At 44.6% G+C, this 17570-nt stretch overlaps 1 protein-coding gene across 1 annotated transcript in view; it reads right to left on the bottom strand.

Moving 5' to 3' along the window:
• The window catches only part of mycbp2 (MYC binding protein 2), a 91418-nt gene that overhangs the window by 8860 nt on the left and 64988 nt on the right, over window positions 1–17570 (bottom strand). The window contains 16 exon segments of the mRNA XM_012864274.3: window positions 533–799; window positions 893–973; window positions 1060–1149; window positions 1237–1476; window positions 1679–1744; window positions 3272–3496; window positions 3591–3747; window positions 3839–3999; window positions 4101–4250; window positions 4348–4547; window positions 4635–4792; window positions 6160–6327; window positions 6411–6652; window positions 6752–6921; window positions 7009–7234; window positions 7236–8647. Coding sequence (XP_012719728.2) covers window positions 533–799; window positions 893–973; window positions 1060–1149; window positions 1237–1476; window positions 1679–1744; window positions 3272–3496; window positions 3591–3747; window positions 3839–3999; window positions 4101–4250; window positions 4348–4547; window positions 4635–4792; window positions 6160–6327; window positions 6411–6652; window positions 6752–6921; window positions 7009–7234; window positions 7236–8647 — 4013 coding nt within the window.

Here is a 17570-nt window from a genome sequence, read left to right on the forward strand (position 1 = left end):
ATGCAGCAGGAGTCCTTTGCACTAATTTCTGCTACCTTGAATAAAAACAGCAGAGATTCATGGACATCCAGTCTGGATGTACAACCCCAACTCCACTTTTCCCACCTGTGACTTCACCTCGAGTTACCCTTATAGGAACCTTACTGTGTACAGTATGTGCAAGAGACATGAGGGGCTTAGGTACCGTGTGTCATGTGCACCTCAATGATCTAATAGGAGGCAGGATGACAGGTTAGAATGAGTGTTCGTCATGATTCAACCCTTATAATTTATTGCTATCCAGCACAGGTGTTTCAAACCAGCACTCCTCCATGATGCCATTCAGTTCACCACCAGCTGGTGGAGGCATGGCCTTCAGATCCCACTGACGAGGTTCATATAGTACATCAGGATATGTAGAAGTGGCTGAATAGTGAACAAGAGTTTCTGGGTTTTCAGAAAACATCTCAGCTTAGAGTCTACGACAACAAAAAAAACCCCCAAAAAAACACTGATTTGCATTTCTCGAGCGTGTGTTCGCACTCGTGCCCACCTGTCTCTGCACCCTGGGAGAGGCGGTGTGCAGGAGAGAAAACAGGTCCTGCATGAGGGTGAGCTGTTGCGCCAGATACTGGCGGCCCACGTTGGAGCCGCTCAGCGCCAGCACCATGGAGAGGAGCTCGAAGCAGTAGGCGTCGGATGAGGCATCGTCGTCGCTGGGCTGGGAGTTGGCGTTCTCCTTGCTGGAGATGGCATGCTCCCACTCCTCCCTCACACGTGTGGCTTCCATGCGGATCGCCTGAACGATATGGGCGCACACCTGGGAATAAAAAGGCAGCGGTTGCAGTGGGTTGTGGGTTCTCTGTGTCGGCAGGCGGGCAGAACTCCTGAACGGGCTTAAAGTTTGGTTTACTTGTTTCTGCAGGTTGGTGAGCTTGCTCCTGCTGAAGATTATTCCCACCATGTGCTCCTTAAGGTCCGCATCAGACGGCGCCTATTCACAAAGAAATAAATAGTAAAAACAAATGTTGGGGTGGGAAAAAAAAATGCAGGAACTGTGAGGCAGTTCATGCTACAGACCTTGTCCTCTCCTTCTGGAGACGAGAGCAGATTTTTCTCCTCCTGCTCCGGAGTTGGCTCGGCGTCTCCACAGATCAGTTTGCCAAAAACCTAAAGGTAAACAGAAGACTCACACTCACGGTCTCTCTTAAATGCACATGATCCGGACCGGTAAGTGACCCTGGCCCAGTGACTGACCTGCGAGGTGATGAGGCGGAAAACCCTGAGCGTCTCGGCTTCACAGTTTTTCTGCTGAGCCATGCTGGCTGAGATCTGCCCGAGGATCTTGATGCTCTCGCCCTCTTTCCAGCCGAGAACCTTCACTTGGCGAACCCTCAGGGTGTTTTCGGGGCCTTTCAGCTCCACTTTGATCACGTGGTAGTCGCCTCCGGGGAGCTCACTCGTCACCCAGCCCATGTGACGCGAGTCAAGGTCGACCTGTGACAACAACAAAAAATAGATAAACCAAACATTTACGAGCACAATTGACTCGTCTGATCATTTTTTTCATCCGTTCTTTTTAAAACAAGTCAATAAAAGCTGGAAGACAGTCACAGGACAAAGTCAGCTGTATCTCTTTTACAGCTGAAATTATTCTCAAATGATTTCTCACTTGTTATATTGCTCAAAGTGCTCCTACCTGCTTGATTCTGCAGAGGTCCTCTATTGCTTTCCCACAAAGGAACGTCACGGAGGTGACTTTGTTCTGTTTTTCACAGGAAACAAGGAATAAATTCACAGAAAGCCATAATACGACACATTTCCAGTAATTTGCAGTGTCACTCAGCCCGCTGCTGGCCCATTTATGTGGCCATCGCCTTCAGAACGTGTCTACGGGCTCCGCGGCTCATTTTGTTGACTTTACAATTTAAGTGTTTTTGCCCGTCACAAACGCAATTTGCACTAAAAGATCGGCGAAAGTGCAGGGACTTCCATTAGCACGTCGCAGAGAGACGCTCAGACACCAGTCACTGTAATCATGCTGTTTAAAGTAAAGTGCAAAGTTTCTGAGGCAGGAAATCAACTTTTTCTCCAGTTATGTCAGCAGCTAATTTACAGGCCAACTCAATGACAAATCATCAAAACTCTATCTTTGTTGTTTTTTAAGAAAAGGCTAAATATAAAGAGAAACATAAATCGCAGCATCACATCTGGACCGACAGAGCATGAAAAGACAAATGTATCATGAACACAAAAGGCCAGAGGTTTGAGGATTTAAAGCGTTTGCACAGAATTTAAGGAGTTAATTCTGCCTGAAAAGATATTTTAAGATTTTTGTCTCAAATGGAAAAAAAATTAAGTTTTATAAGGAAGCTTTGGTGAAGTCTGGAGGAATTGGATTTATGAATAAGCAATTTTGATACTTGTAGAAAGAGGTCAATTATAACAAAACTGAAATCCCCTCTGTATCCCTGAACAAAAAGCATTTAGCAGCATAAAGTGTAGGTAAATATAATCACAAAGAACCCTAGTAATTGGTGGAAAAGTCATTTGTATGCAAGCATTGTCAAAACAGGGTCAGCGGAAACAGGTTAGAACCAATCAGAGAACTACGGACGGGGCGCGCTCTGTTAGAGCAGCAGGTTGCTGAGGTTTTAAAGATTGATTCAGCTCATTCAGGACATAATAATCATCATTAAAACACTGCTCTGTTGCAGCCGCCATCTGGACAGTTTTGGCTACAGAAAAGCGCTGCTGCATTATGGGTAAAGAGTGACGCATCGTAGCCTCGTGGCCTCCCGTGCTGCGATTGGTCCGGTCAATTCTAGCTGTGTATTGAAAACACACTGAAAACACACAGCGTACGTCAGTCTGGCTGAACAGGCCAAGTAGCCACACAGCCAAAGAAAAAAAAAACTTTTTCACAAAGCTGGACCTACATGACTGAAAAAAAAAAAAAACTTGATTTCTTCACTAAAGAGTGAGGAGTTGTCCGACTCATCTGTCTAGAAGATAACAAAAAAAACCTGCAAACTCCACAGGGACTACCTTGTTATCGCATCCAGCTAGCTGCTCTTTATTAAAGGCATACGTTTGAAACTTTAACTTTAAGGAAGTCACAGAAGGACGAGTTACTCATTGTAAATAAAAACGCCTCGGATTCGTCGGTTTACCACCAGCTGAGCTGAGGAGCGAACCCCTGACTCTCTGAGTACGGGCCGACACACCAGCCTTTACTTTGTGCTAAACAACCCTTTGGCGCTTTAATGTCGAGCTCGCTGTTGTTCCTTACCCCGATGTCTCTGGAGTTGTCCACGTGAACAGAGACCTTTGTGGCATTTATGCCTTTCACGCAGCTAAACGTGATGCTTTTGGTCTTGTTTTTGTCCTCGTCTCCAGACTCCCAGAAGGTCTCAGTGGAGCCGTCGGTCAGGCTGCCGATCATGGCGGGGCGACTGGACGTCTTAATGTCTACTACACTGGTCAGGTCCTTCAAGCAGGTTACCAGACACAGATCCTGTAAAAAAAAAAAAAACAACAACACATATTTTCATTTGGTTTATGAGCAGCAGACCAGCGGGCGGAAGCGTCAGCACTGGCTGTGTTCTTGCCTGGCTCATTGCTTCGTAGCCCGACTGCACGCTGATGTTGAAGCTCTCCTCGCTGTCGCCGTCGTCCGACTTGGACAGGATGTTGTTGATGTGATGGAAAACGTTGCTCTGGTGGAGGAACTGGTGGTCGGACTGCTTGAACTTGAGGCTCCAGCACCTAAAGCAACGAGACGCGACCAAAGAAACGTCATTGCTGCTGCGTCTTAAGGCAGGAGGACGGCGCGGCCCTTCCCCAAGCCGAGATTTACCTGAGCGCCATCTGCTGTAGTGCGCTGCCACTGGGAAGTGACATCATGAGGTCGGAGATGGTCTGCAGAAGGCGGTGGAACGTGTGGGGGAGCGGATGAGCTGCCTCCCCGGCGATCACGATGTCTGACAGGGGGTGTTCACACACGCCGAGGTCTCGTTCCTGTGATTACGGAGATATTCATGTTTAGAAAAGGTGATGGAGAAAAAACAAAAAAAACAACCAGAAAGGCCACATGGCACCGGACTGTTAGCCACTCTTACCTGCTCTAAATTTTCTTTGTTCCCCTTATTCTCCTCGTCCTCCTCATCCTCCGGCTCACACGGGGACGGAGTGAGAGATGCTACAAAATGCCAAAGGATGTCGTGCAGCGAGGTGGTCTGGATCACGTTGCAGAGCAGCCAGTTGAACGCCTGACGGGAGCACAAGAAGTAATGAACCGCAAATAAAACCAATAAACGCAGCTTCTGACCGAGGGTCGAAAAGGAAATGCGGGCGCGACACGGGTACCTCCATGGCGAACACCCTGCAGGCGGACTTCCTCAGAGCGTGCTTCATCGCCACCTCCAGGCCTTCCAGGTCATGGTGCTGGATGACGAAAGCCAGGACGGGCCACTGGAAGTTCCTCTCCCCTTTGCTGAGGGAGCCGTGAGCCGAGATGAGACGCGACAGCTCGGGAGACGGGTGGCGTAACAAAGAAGAGCCCACTTCTGGGGGAAAAAACGGAGCAGTGAATGATGAACGGACGCAACGACCCCTCCCTCTAAGTGTTACGCGTCCCGTTTGTGTTAATCTACCTGCGTCGCCGCTGTGGACCCTCCGTCTGGGCACGGCTTTGACCCGGGCCGGGCAGGGCGAGTGCTGCTTGTCGTATTCTGACGCCACGACGGAGTACGACCTCTGGAAGACGGTGCGCTTTGCCGTGTCGCTGTCTGTGATCGGACTGGTCTCAAGACTGAACGGAAATCAAGGCAAGAAGAAGAGAACTTTTGGTCTGATAATATCACAAAAGACATCCATTAAAGCTCGTTCTGTTTAGGATTGTTGGTCGGCTAATTAAAGAAGAGGTACGCAGAGCCGGATGAAAGTTTAGAAGTCGAGAGGTTTTTAAACACAGCCGTGCCTCACAAAACTATTTATGACCATTTAACCTTTCACTGCAAAAATAGAACTAAAAATAAGAGGAATTTCCTAGAAATAAAAGTTTTTATTTCTTGGTTTGAGCAGGTAAATAAGACTAAATGCCAATGGAATAAGATTTTTGCACTTAAAATAGGAACAATTCATCTCTATCATCTTATTTCAAGTGCAGTATATCTAATTATCTCATTTTAGGGGTAAAAATACTCATTCCATTGGCAAATAATCTTATTTACCTGCTCAAATCAAGGGCAAATACATTAATTTCAAGACAATTTTACTTATATCTAGTTCTCTTTTTGCAGTGTTTCGCAAGTTGCGACGTTACAGATGGAGAGGATGAGTTAATATCCATTTTCAAGTCTGTCCAGAGAAGCTTAACTGCATTTAGATCTGGACTTGGACTAGGCCATTAGAACATAAATACAGCTCAAGCAAAGTTTAGGGGTTAGAGTGAACCTCAGCTTGACTCCCACAGCATAATGCTGCCACCACCATACTTCACCCTGGGGATGGTGCGTTCAGTGCACGGTGCATCTGAAGGCACTAAAGTTCAGTTTTGGTTTCATTTGACCAGGACACCTTCTTTTCCATGTTTGCAAACTGCTAACTCTCCATTCATCTAAAGGAAGAGTTCTCCATTAGATGATCAGAGCTTCGTTTTATTGATGGTTTGCTCATTAATGTTCTTTAATAAAACCTCTGAGGACAACTGGATTCATTCTGAGATGAAATTACAACCAGGGGTCTCGACTTCCTAAATAGGTGCATCTGGTTATCCTGGGTTTTATTTAAGGTTATGAGATGTACGCCACTATTTAGCTCTCCTAATATTAAGTTTAAGTTACAGAAAGGTGGAATCATCGTAGGGCTGGGCAATATATTGAGAATGAGATTTAAGATCAAACTATATCGTTTATGTCAAGATGGTCTATGTTGCGTTACAATTATACATTTAAGTATTCCAATAGGTTATTTTTTTAGCTGCTTCTCATATTTAGCTACGGCTGTGTTTAAAAATGTGCCAGTGAGACATTTGGGATAAAGCTTTGATCCAGAGACGCCTTTTTTTAACCACTTTATGAAAATAAAAACACAAACATAGTTTAAAACGACTGAAATGCATACATTATTGAGTGTCTAAAATAAAGCAGTGAGTGTATTTTTATTTTACTCGTTTACCTGGGGGGCATGGACTTCATGTTACTCTCCGGTTCCTCAAACACATTGGGACAGGCGTCTGGTGTGACGGATATGTACGGCGCGGGGACAGATGTCGACCGCAGGTACCTCATCTCATCCTGAAAAAGGTTGTCGTCTTGGTACGCGCCGAAGTTCTCCGTGTGTTGCCTGAAACCAAAGTCCCGACATTAATCAAACCCTCGCGAGTGGATTCCCTGGCTTTGCCGGCTAAAAAGCGGGCCCACAACTACCTGGCTAGCGTCTGCAGGTACAGGCAGCCCATTTTGTTGGGGAGCTCCTCTGAAACGCCCTCCTTCAGGCTGGGGAGCGAGTGCAGGGGGCGGGGGGGATGATGGCACAGCATGCTGGGCTCAGCGGCGCTGCTGAGGGACAGCAGGAACAAGGCGTTGGCTCGGATCACCTGGTGGGCCTCCATGGTCGGCAGAGCTCTTGGGGTCTTCACCTGCAGAGGCTTCTTCCTCGACTGTTTCACCTTTAAAATGAGACGGATTGAATTAGCTTAGATGATGAATATCCAATCATTGTAGCAAAAAGAAAAAAGAGAGAGAGGTGATGGGTCGAGCGCACAGACCTTTTCTCTGGCGGCGCTCTGTTTCTCTCTGAGGTATTTCTCTCGACAGCGGTCGCACACCAGATACCAGGTGCTGCCTCCTATACCTCCATCCCCACAATTTCCAGCCCAGCCTCCACAGAAATGGCCGATGCTGTTGTAGCCCTGGCCCCCGGCGTAACGACCGCAACCTGCCACGGAAAAAGGCCAAAGAAGCTGGTTGGTAAACAGATCGGGGTCACAGCAGCTTAAGAAAAAAGGGACTTTGCCGTTCTGACCTGGATGGGCCTGCCTCATGTGGTAGGTGACGGGGTAAGGGTGCGACTCCCCGCACAGCTCGCAGATGGTGTCTTTCTCCGGTCCGCCCATGGCCAGCTGAGCCATCTCTCCGAACAGATTCCCGCGGGGGCGCACCTCGGCCTTCTCCCTCTTCTTCTTCTCCTTCTTCGCCTTCTTGTTGTCCTTCTCGTGCTCCTTCTTCTTTAGGATGGCGCTGGAGCCCGGGGCTGGGGAAGATCATGTTCTGGGTGGCCGCTTTGATGGTGGCCATGGAGATGTCCTCCCAGAACGCCACTAAATGCTGCAGGGTTAGCGGCAAGATGGACTTCGGCCTCAAGCAGGGGTGGGAGGTCATCTCGTAGGAGGAGTTCTCCCCCTTCCCGTCCTCGCACTTCTCGGGCAGCGGAGGCTCCTTCAGCATGGACAGCACCTTGTTTTTGTTGATGCTGCCCATCTTGGAGATGTCCGGGCCGTGCGGGGCGATATTAAACATGTTGAGCGCAGAGGAGATCTCAAGGGAGTGGCGATTCTTTAGCTTGCTCTCTTTCTCCTCGGGCCCCTGTCCGCCGAGGGAGTTGCGGATGGGCGCCTGCTCCTTGGTCAGGTCCGGGTTGAACTTGAGGAAGGACGAGCAGGCCATGGCGTCGTGGACGATCCCCTCGTGCCAAAGGAACGCGGCGAAAACGGCGCGCGCGCATTCAGCCACCGAGGGCGACATGGCCTGTTTGACGGGCTCGGTGATTCGCGCTGCGCTCTCGGCTTTGAACAGCGGCCCCGACTTGTCTTTCTTGGGACGCGCGTGGCGGCTGGAGGTCTTGCGGCTGACCTTGGGCGACGAGCGGCTCTCCAGCTCCTCCTTGACGGGGGCCTTGCCGATGCTGAAGTGGACTTTGCACGAGCCTTCTTCCGAGTTAAGCAGCGCCGCGTTCTCGTCGTTGCCGCCGTCGTCGTTGGAGAGGAGCGCGCTGGAGGTGCAGACCTCCACCACCTCGCTGTGGAGGTTCTCCTGGGTCACGTGTGGCGACGGGGCTCGGTTTTCTGCATTGCTCATCGCGTCTTTGTTGGGATCTTTAGGAGACAGTTTGGATTTAGGAGAGGTAGATCTGCCCCTTAGAGGCTCTGTGAAGGGAATCTTCTTTTTTCTGAGTGTGTCTGGATCGAGAGTGTACGAGTCTGACTTGGAGCGCTCCCTGGGGGGGTCGAGCTTTGCTTTGGAAGGGCTCACTTTGGGGGGGAGGTTTTTGTCGTGGTGGCTGGAGGAGGACAGCTGGGATAAGGTGCTTGAAGGACTGGATCGGCCCGATGAGGATACGCCTTTCTGCTTGGGAGAAGAGGAGCGAGAGCCCGGGTTTGGGGACTCGGCCCGAATCCCCGGGGTTCTACCGTCTCCCTTTAGTGCCTGCAGAGTGTTGTGGTTGGGTGAGTGGGAGCGGCTGTGAGAGTCGCTTCTCAGCTTGGCCGTGTCCGACCGCAGGATGAGGGCCTCGCTGGCCGAGAGGCCGCCCTCGCCCGTCTTCCCCCGGCCCTGTTCGGAGGAGCGGCTCCCTCGACTCTCCTGTTTGGGCGAGCGGTTCTCCTGACGCTGCTTGCTGCCCTGGGACACGGAGCGCGCACCGGGCATCAGGTTCCCCCGTTCACCTAAACATCGTTGACCCAAACACAGACGCACCATGAAACACGGCCGACGGGTCGACGACAACAGTCGGCAGCAAATAAACAGTCATGTGTAGAAAGAAACGGCGAAAAGAGGACTAAAGCCTCGAAGACGAGAGATGTTAAAACTCAGGATTATTAAATGTTTCATCCGTTCTTTTCAATCAGACAACTGATGTGATGAATGAGGATAGCTGGTGGACCATGAAAGCACTGATGAAAGATGGGTTTCAACCCAATTTTGGGACGGCTCTGTGTTTAGCACCAAAAAGCCCTGAAATTAATGTACCTTTTACTGCAGTAGCATAATTCCCTTAACATTTGAAATAAATATTATAAAATAAACAATCCAACCTTTAACTTCAATATTATATAAGTGTGTGCATATATTGTTTTATTCACGAATGTATACAAATAAACCTTTTTTTTGTTTGTTTTTTTACAAAAAAATCACCGATTTTAGTTTATAATCCCTGACTTTCTGTTATCCCAGAGGAAAATAGGACACAAAGAGCCACTCCTGGCCACTAGGCTGGATAGAAACCCATATTTATCTTTCCACTAGGCACATTGAGTATGATGGTAAGTTGGGTGAAAAATCTCCAAAGCTCACTGATGAGGAATTGAAGCATGGAGAGGGTTTTTTTTGGTCTAAAGAAGTCTCCATAGCAAACAGAGACCACCTATTTGCAAACTAGCTCCTTTTGTCCGACCATCGCAAATGCAGTCAACTAAACTCAATGCATCGTACAGATGAGACCACAACTAAACCTTTCAGCAACAGAAAACCCAGGAGGATTTGAAATAAACCAAAGAATGACTGAGGGGGGAAACGGTTATGCTAAGTATGGCAGAGGATCTGTGATGCTCTGGCCTGTTTCTCCTCCAAAGGCTCTGGGAATTTTGTTTCAGTGGCATCATAAACTCCTTAAAAATATCAAGACATTTTACATGAAAAATAGTGATAGCTTTTGGGCTAGGGCTGGGTGATATGGCTTAAAGATAAATTCTCTGATTTTATTATCCCAAATCCAATTTATAAATTGTTTCCCCTCCTTTTTATTTCACAAGAAATTATTTTAAAAATGTGCTTTTATTTCAAGCATCTTGTCTGGGAGTTGACCTGAAGTCAAAGTACAACTTAATACAAACTGTGAAACGTGCTTGTATAACAAGATGGCAGGCGCTCATTAAACAATGAGCTAAAACAGGCTTCACTTTGCTTGTATAACTACTAACAAACTTAAAAAAAAACTAAATTAATAAATTAAAGTGGCTCGTCTTTTGGTAAAAAGGTTTCCTCCTTATGGAAGCCCAATGAGCTCATTGGCAAAGTAAAATAAAATCTTAATAAATTGTAAATTCGAATCAATTAATTAAACCGTTGCCCAGCTCTATTTTGGACAAATTCATAATTCAAAAACGGATTATCAGACACTTAATAATACATAAAGAAAAACCTTACATGTTTGCATACCTAATTCCTATAAAAAACCTTGAGGGTGAACTGAGGAGAGGGATGGCAAAAAATGGACCCAGACTGGTGTGCGTCCCTGCCTCAGTATGCTTATGAAACTAACGTCCTATAGGCAATAATAGGTATTACCAGCAAAGGTACCAGTAAAAAAATTAACTAGAAAGTTTCTGAAGAAATTTAAGAAGGCGCCTGCCTCGTGGTGTGTATCGTGCTACCCGTAAGAGTTACCCTTGCGAATATCATATTCCTACGTTCATCACATCCCCCGCAGTGAGCGTCGAATTGTGGATTATGTGATTTTGGTGTCTGTGGAGCATGTCTGCAGCATCTAGCAGAGGCCAAAAAGGGGTAAAAAATGGATGTTTGACACCTCATAAAATAGACATGCTTTATCCGATATGGCCCAAATTTGCTGTGGAGCCTTCTCTGTAAAGGAAATACAGACTCTGTCAAGCAGAAGTTGGTAGGACCTTCCTGGAGCTACTTCTGGTTACCAACATGCTAACCGTTAGCTGCTAGCATTGTTGTGTTTAGTATCACCGGGTGATGGTTCTCTGTTAAATAATAATTATAAACATGTTTTTTTTTGTACCCCAGTGAATAAATGTAAATCAAATTAAAAGTTGTATTGTTCTATGTTTTTTTAGTGTGATTATGCTTCTGCGGTTAAAGATCAATCCATTTTAAAGCTCTTTATAAGTCTTTACAAAAAGGGCCAAAAGATTGGTCCACATTTGTCGCTTTTGCATTAAACAAATTCAGGCAACTCCTATCGTCAAACAAACTGTTTTATATTTCTACTAACGACCTGAGCCTGAGAGGAAGCAGTAGGCCAAGAAGCCAAAAACAGTTCATCAGAAGTCCAATAGAAAAAGCTCCTCATTGACTTTAAAGAAGAGGGTTTTCCTGAGTTCATACCCACCCTCTGCTGAGTCTGAGGGGGAGCATGCGTTCTGTGATTACCCACCCTTTTGCCTTAGAGCGAGAGATGAGAGAGCACTACCATGACCAGCCACCGACACACTGCTTTTGTGCACACGCTCACGAGAAGCAAGGCTGCGAGATGAACCATCTACAGCGGGGAAACAGTGGAGCAGGTAAACAAGCCAGACATGAAATGCCAGACAGAGAGAGAGAGAGAGACAGAAAGGGAGGAAGAGCAGAGGGACAGAAGGAGGGAGCGAAGAGGAGGGCAAATGGGGTCGAACCGTGAAATGGACAACACACAAACCAACGGGAAGATATAGATGGCACGTCGGGGAAAGAGACACTTAGAAAAGGTCAGTGAAGTCACCGAGGTCTGTGGGTATCATGAAAACAACTTGTTGGTAAGATGTTTAACATAAATAACGTAAAACAGGTTTAGAGATTTAAGCCCTCTTCGCTGCCCAGCAACCTGGTGTGCACACATCAAAAACTCAAAGATGAACAAAAATCAAAATAAATAGAAGCTAGGGTAAAGGTTACCAGAAAGATAGCACCATGTTGAGAAAATTCTTGTTGTGCTTCCTCTTATTTAATGTTTAAACACCTCATATATTAAAAAACCTAAGCCAATTCTGGGTCTCCTTCACTAAGAATAAACATCAATCATGATGATGTGCGATTGATAATATGAATAAGCGTCTATACTATTGACAGCAAACAGGCTTAAATCGGAGGCAACCAGGCTTTTGCTTAGTTCTCTCTGAATACGTTTGGACACCCACCCAGGAGTCTTTGTCGTTTCTGGTGGTTTTCTTTGAGATCTGATAAGCCATTTTCATATTTGACTGATAACAACAGTTTTTCTAGTGATCATAAAGAGTAAAGCCAGATGTAGTGCAGGTTCTTTGATTTAGGTGGTCTTATGAATCCAAGGGGAAATGAGGGAATTACTAGTTAAAGGAGCTATAAGTAATACTGACACCTTGTGGCTCAAATCAGTACAACAGCTTGTCAATCACAACAATCTAACTTGCTGTTGTGAATTTTTACTAACAGGGGATAAGTCTATATTGTTGTATTCTGTTCTATTTCTGGTCCGCTGCTCTTACTGGCCTCCATGTTTGCAGGCTGCTGCTCTTTTGCTCGTTTTGGGAACCCTGGGAACTCTCATCTGATTGGCTCAGGAACCAGGAAGTAAACACCGGCTACACCATAGTCATAATATAAAGAGTAGACCCCACATTGACTGTCGCGGTGCAGAAATTACGGCCACCATCTTGGGGCAGTCGACCTGCTATCCTATCCTGCTGGTTTAAGGTGAACAGACGAATGATGCCTCAGCACTGTGCGGCGTATTTTTGTTTGAATCTACGGACAATTGATATCAGGGCTCGAGGGATAACTTTTCACAATTAAGATGAACAGATATTGGTTGTATTTTTGATTAGAATGTTATATTTCTGTATTTTTGTCCAACAACATTAAAGCTTGCTGTAGGAGCAATTTCGCCATTTTTGTTACGTTTTAGTATTTAGATTATTTTAGTTCATTTTGATTTATTTGCTTATTTGTTGTATAAATGTTTTTGTTTGAATTTAGTTGTTTAGAATGCAATTATTTGTTAGTAATTGGTTTAATTAGTTAATTGATTTTGTTTGGGTCTTGGGTGTGTCACATATATACATAGATTTAAGGTAGCTCGGGATGAACGTGGGTGGTCATATGTTTTTGTTTTTTTTTACCAGTCCTTAGGAACCAGTCAGTCACTATTAGTCAATCAATGAGTGAGTAGGTAAAGCAATCACCAATGCAGGAACCAGAGCTAGAGAGACAGCAAGGGATGGTTTCAAGTTTGTACCATGTTGTTGGCCTGCAGAGACCTGGAATAAACCAACACAGAACTGCATTTTGACGTGTTTTTTTTTATTTTTATTGTTGTACTGCATAAACCAGAAGCCCACACTTCATCAAGTGACTTTTTGAGTTACATTCACTTTTAGCTTGTTCACCTTTAAGTCTTTAAAGTGCCAAACTAGTTATTCCTGACAAAATAGGCTAATTTAAATAATAATAATATAGTATTAATATAATAAAAAGTAATATATATGCACATATACACACACACACACACACATATGTATATATATTAGGGCTGGGCAACGATTAAAATATTTAATCGCGATTAATCGCCCTGATTAATCGCGATTAATCGCGATTAATCGCATTGTATTTACAAACTCCAAGAATGAATTCAAAAGTAGTGTAAAGAACACTTTTATTTTAATGTTCTGCTGCCATATGAACAAAAGTGTTGTAACATTTGTAGCACTTATCAGTAACACATATTTAGTGTAAAGCTCAACTTAAACATGTAAAACAAAAAATAGCAATAATAATAAATTAAAGCTTATTGCCACTGACAGGGAATTCTCTTTATGGGGAAAAAATCTACCAAAAACAGGCGATTTCTGAGGTAACCGCAAGGAGCAGCTTTACCATTTTATGTTCAATACCAAAATTTAACTTGGCAGTGGTTCCAACTAACTTGTTTCTGTCATATTCCATGCTGGAAGAACTTTAAACTGAAATGCTTGCTAACTCGATATGCTTGCGTTACTTGCGTTTATTTGACGTTAACACGCGGTTTTTTGTTGTTGCTTTCTCGCGTTCATATAGTGAATGGCAGGGAAAAACAGGCAAAAACACATGGATACTTTGAAACGAGAAGCGACTTCACCGACGGCGTCTAAGCAGACCCCCCGCTCCGCACAAAACTTGTTTCGGCCGCCAACTCACCGCCTCGCCTCGCCTAAGCTCGCTCGCGGTACCTGCGGGAAACACCGCCTTCCGCATGTCGGCTTTGTTTTTTTCCGGCCAGCACCTTTCTTCCTCTGAATCCGAGGCTTGGCTGACAGCGAGGTTATTGGCGCATTATCGCCACTTACTGTTCTGATTCAAACCCCTACACCGCAGCAACAGACCTTTACAAAATAAAAGCATGTGAGCAACATGCGTTAATGCGCGTTAAAGAAAATATCGCCGTTAATAGTCTAATGAGTTAACGCAAAATTAACGCGTTAACTTGCCCAGCCCTAATATATATATATATATATATTATATATAAATATATATATATATATATCATATATATATAATAATATAAATATATAGTCCTATCTATATATATATATATCTAATATATCTCACTATCGATATTATCATATATATCTCGATCACTATATATCTATATACTCTATATCTATGGTGTTGCGTGTGTGGTGTGGGTGTGTGGGTGTGTGTGTGTGTGTGTGTATAAATGTGTTTGTGTGTTATGAAAATGTATGAGTGGCAGTGTTTTGCAACATACATCCTATCAGAATATTCTATTACTTTTAACCCCACTAAGAATATTTAAATTCACTGAATTTGTTATAATAGCTTCAGTTTTAAAGTTTTCAACAAAGAAAAAAAAAAACGAGGAAATTACTTCAATAATCAGCGAGTTATAGTTGATTAAAATTTATTCTGCGCCTGGTCAACACATTACACTGAGCAGAGCCGTCGACCGCCACAAGATAGCGCCCCCAAATCTCGTCAGCGTCCATAGGCGAAAGCGGTCCATAGGCGAAAGCGGTCATTGCGGGGTCTACTCTTTATATTATGTCTATGGGCTACACTGTGAACCGAAGTAGTTCCAGACCGTACCTCTAGGTGTGAAAGGAGAAAAACGTGACAAAGACATTGTTGATGGAGAGGACTGACTGTTTATAGGGAATGTTTCTTCCACTCCAGGTGACAAATGAGAGTGATTTAGGTTGATTTTGCAATAAATATCTTAATTATAGCTCCTTTAATTAATAAAAAAAATTGCATCAAAACATTTATTCTTAACATTTAAAATCTTCTGAAACTCAAAAGGATGCATGTGTTTATGGACCCAAAAGCTGTGGCCTTCATTAATTTTGATACATTTAAAGTATAGGGGAAAAAAACAACAATACAGGTTTGTCACTACTTGATCTGCTGATCACAGGTGATTAAGAAAATAAAGTCCGATTCTGATGTCTGGCCACTCGATTTTTGAATCTTTAGTTCAAATATGCTTAAATTTATCTATGTTTTCATGACACTCACAGGACTCTGGAGACAGAGAACACAGAACAAACAAGAAGACAGACAGCAGCAATGCTGGAAAAAAAAATAGATCAACATGTCCACAGAAAATTACATACGCTAAAACCCTTAAGGATCTTCTTAGCTGACTGTCCTTCAAGTTGTTGCACTTTTCATTTGAATAATGAAGCCAGCATGCAAACAAATATCTTATATATGTATATATAACAGGTACATGTCCGTTTATGCCAATTTCATAAGTGTAGACAACATACATCTAATTAATACTCCTGAAATCTTCACAGACCACTGATCTTAATGTCTAGATTAAGGTTGGGGACTGGTTGAGGTGGAAAATGAAACACGACAGAGCTAACTTTAAAGCGGCGACAAGAAACCATGAAGAAGACAGAGACGGTGAACAATCGAGCAAGCACAGCAAACAGAAATCAAAGCAACTCAGCCTCTTACGTGAGCACATAGCAAAAATATTAATTTTACCAAGGTAAAAGTCTAAGTATTTCAGCTGGAAATCTTGTTTTGTTGTCGGTGTGTTTTTCAAAAATCACCAACTGTTTATTTCTACTAAAAAAACACCCAACAACAACAAGATTTCAGCATTAAACATTAGACAGGTCAACTTGTTAAAGATATTTCTGCACTTCAGAGCGTTAGCGTCTATGTGCCACTTGTCACCCCTCTTCACCACACTGAATGTTTAACATGGAGGAACAGATCAGGAAAACAAAACATTGCAAGGTTAGAAGATCAACACCTGTATGAGAAAGTGCTGTCAGAAAGCAGGACAGACTTACTCAGAAGCTGTGGTTGTGGCTGAGACACTTGGGAGGGGGACTGTCCAAACACAAATGGGCTCTGGACAAGGGAGGAGGAGGAGGAAGAGGAAGAGGAGGGAGGTTGGGCGGCTTGATCAAATACGGAGGAGGAGGAGGAGGGAGCTGCTGAGAGGAAGGGCCCAGACTGAATGGAATTCAGTATGGCACTTAACCGGTCACCTGCAAATATGAACACAGAGGAAGTGGAGAAACTACAGCTTATACTCTGGGTTTTTTTGGGGGTGGGGGGGTGGGGTAGGGGGGGGATGAGGGTCATTTCTGTGCCAGTCATTTAGTTCTGTACCACAGAACATCTGGTTTACACAACAGAAGGAGCCAAATTTGACATATAGCCTCCTGCGGGTCCTTCTTTTGATCGTCAAAAGACTTTCAACCAAAGGTGCCTTTGTTAAAAAGTTTAAATTTAAAAGACCATCTAAAAAAAAAAAATACGAACAACTGCAATTCATTTAAGTGCTCAGACTGCATCAGGAAGCAAAAAGCTCAGCTTGTTTAATTTAAAAACACTCATCTGTCCAAGACACACACAACCTCAACTTCTCTTCTCTTAAGTTTACCTCTAAAGTCAGTTTGATTTATTTCTGCTGTACAAAACCACAACAAAGGCCATCTCCTACCGCTAATCACATAAAGTTAACATATTTAAATTAAAACATCATATAGCACAGTTACATCTCGCCAGTTTTAATGCAAGTCAAATACAATCCAATTTAATACAATTTAGTGGAAGTTTTAGAAATTATAAAGTGCTTCATAAAATCAGACGATGGATAAAAATGGCTTTAAAAAAGGAAGGCCAGAGCTCCACCCAGGAACCAGGCCTCAGAGCACGCTCACAAGCGAGCACGTGGCTGTGAAGCGATGGGATTCTGGTGTTTGGATGGGCTCAGCCCTAAAAGATACAGGACGCCCCCTCTTTGTGTACCCAACAACCATGGGGGGGGGGAACTTCAGGGTCATGCGCAGAGTGCGCCGGATGTCAGGCCAGCAGTCCAAACTGGTGCCTGATGGCGAGCATTACAAACTAGATATAGTCGGACTCCCCTTCACACATAGCTTGGACTCTGGGACCCAACTCCTGGAGGAAGGGGAAGGAGTCTCTCCTCCTCTTGAGCTGTCTTGGCAGAGAGTGCTGGGTGGGTTCTGGGATACTCAATCACAAGGTCTAGGACCCTGGTGCTGGCAGATTTTCACCAATGAGCTGGAGGTGATCCTCTTTGTAGCTTCGAGTTGAAAAGGGGGAAACCAGACTCTTGTCTGTCATTAGGCAGGAGATGGCAGTTCAAATGGCCCAGCCTCCCTGATGGTGGCCTTATCCGGAGGGGGGTGGGAGTTTGAGGAACAGCTTCTCCAGTCTGAATTATAAGGTGAACTAATGAAATCCTACATCTGAGTGGGACTTCCTATACAGGAGGGGGAGGACGCAGCCTTAAAGGTTAAGACCCCTCCTGGGTGCCTCCCTAAGAAGCTGGGGAGAGACACTGGAAAGAAACACCGGATAGACCCAGAACTCATTGGAGGAGCTATTTACATC

The sequence above is a fragment of the Fundulus heteroclitus genome, chromosome 7, assembly GCF_011125445.2.
Source record: "Fundulus heteroclitus isolate FHET01 chromosome 7, MU-UCD_Fhet_4.1, whole genome shotgun sequence".
NCBI classification, from domain to species: domain Eukaryota; kingdom Metazoa; phylum Chordata; class Actinopteri; order Cyprinodontiformes; family Fundulidae; genus Fundulus; species Fundulus heteroclitus.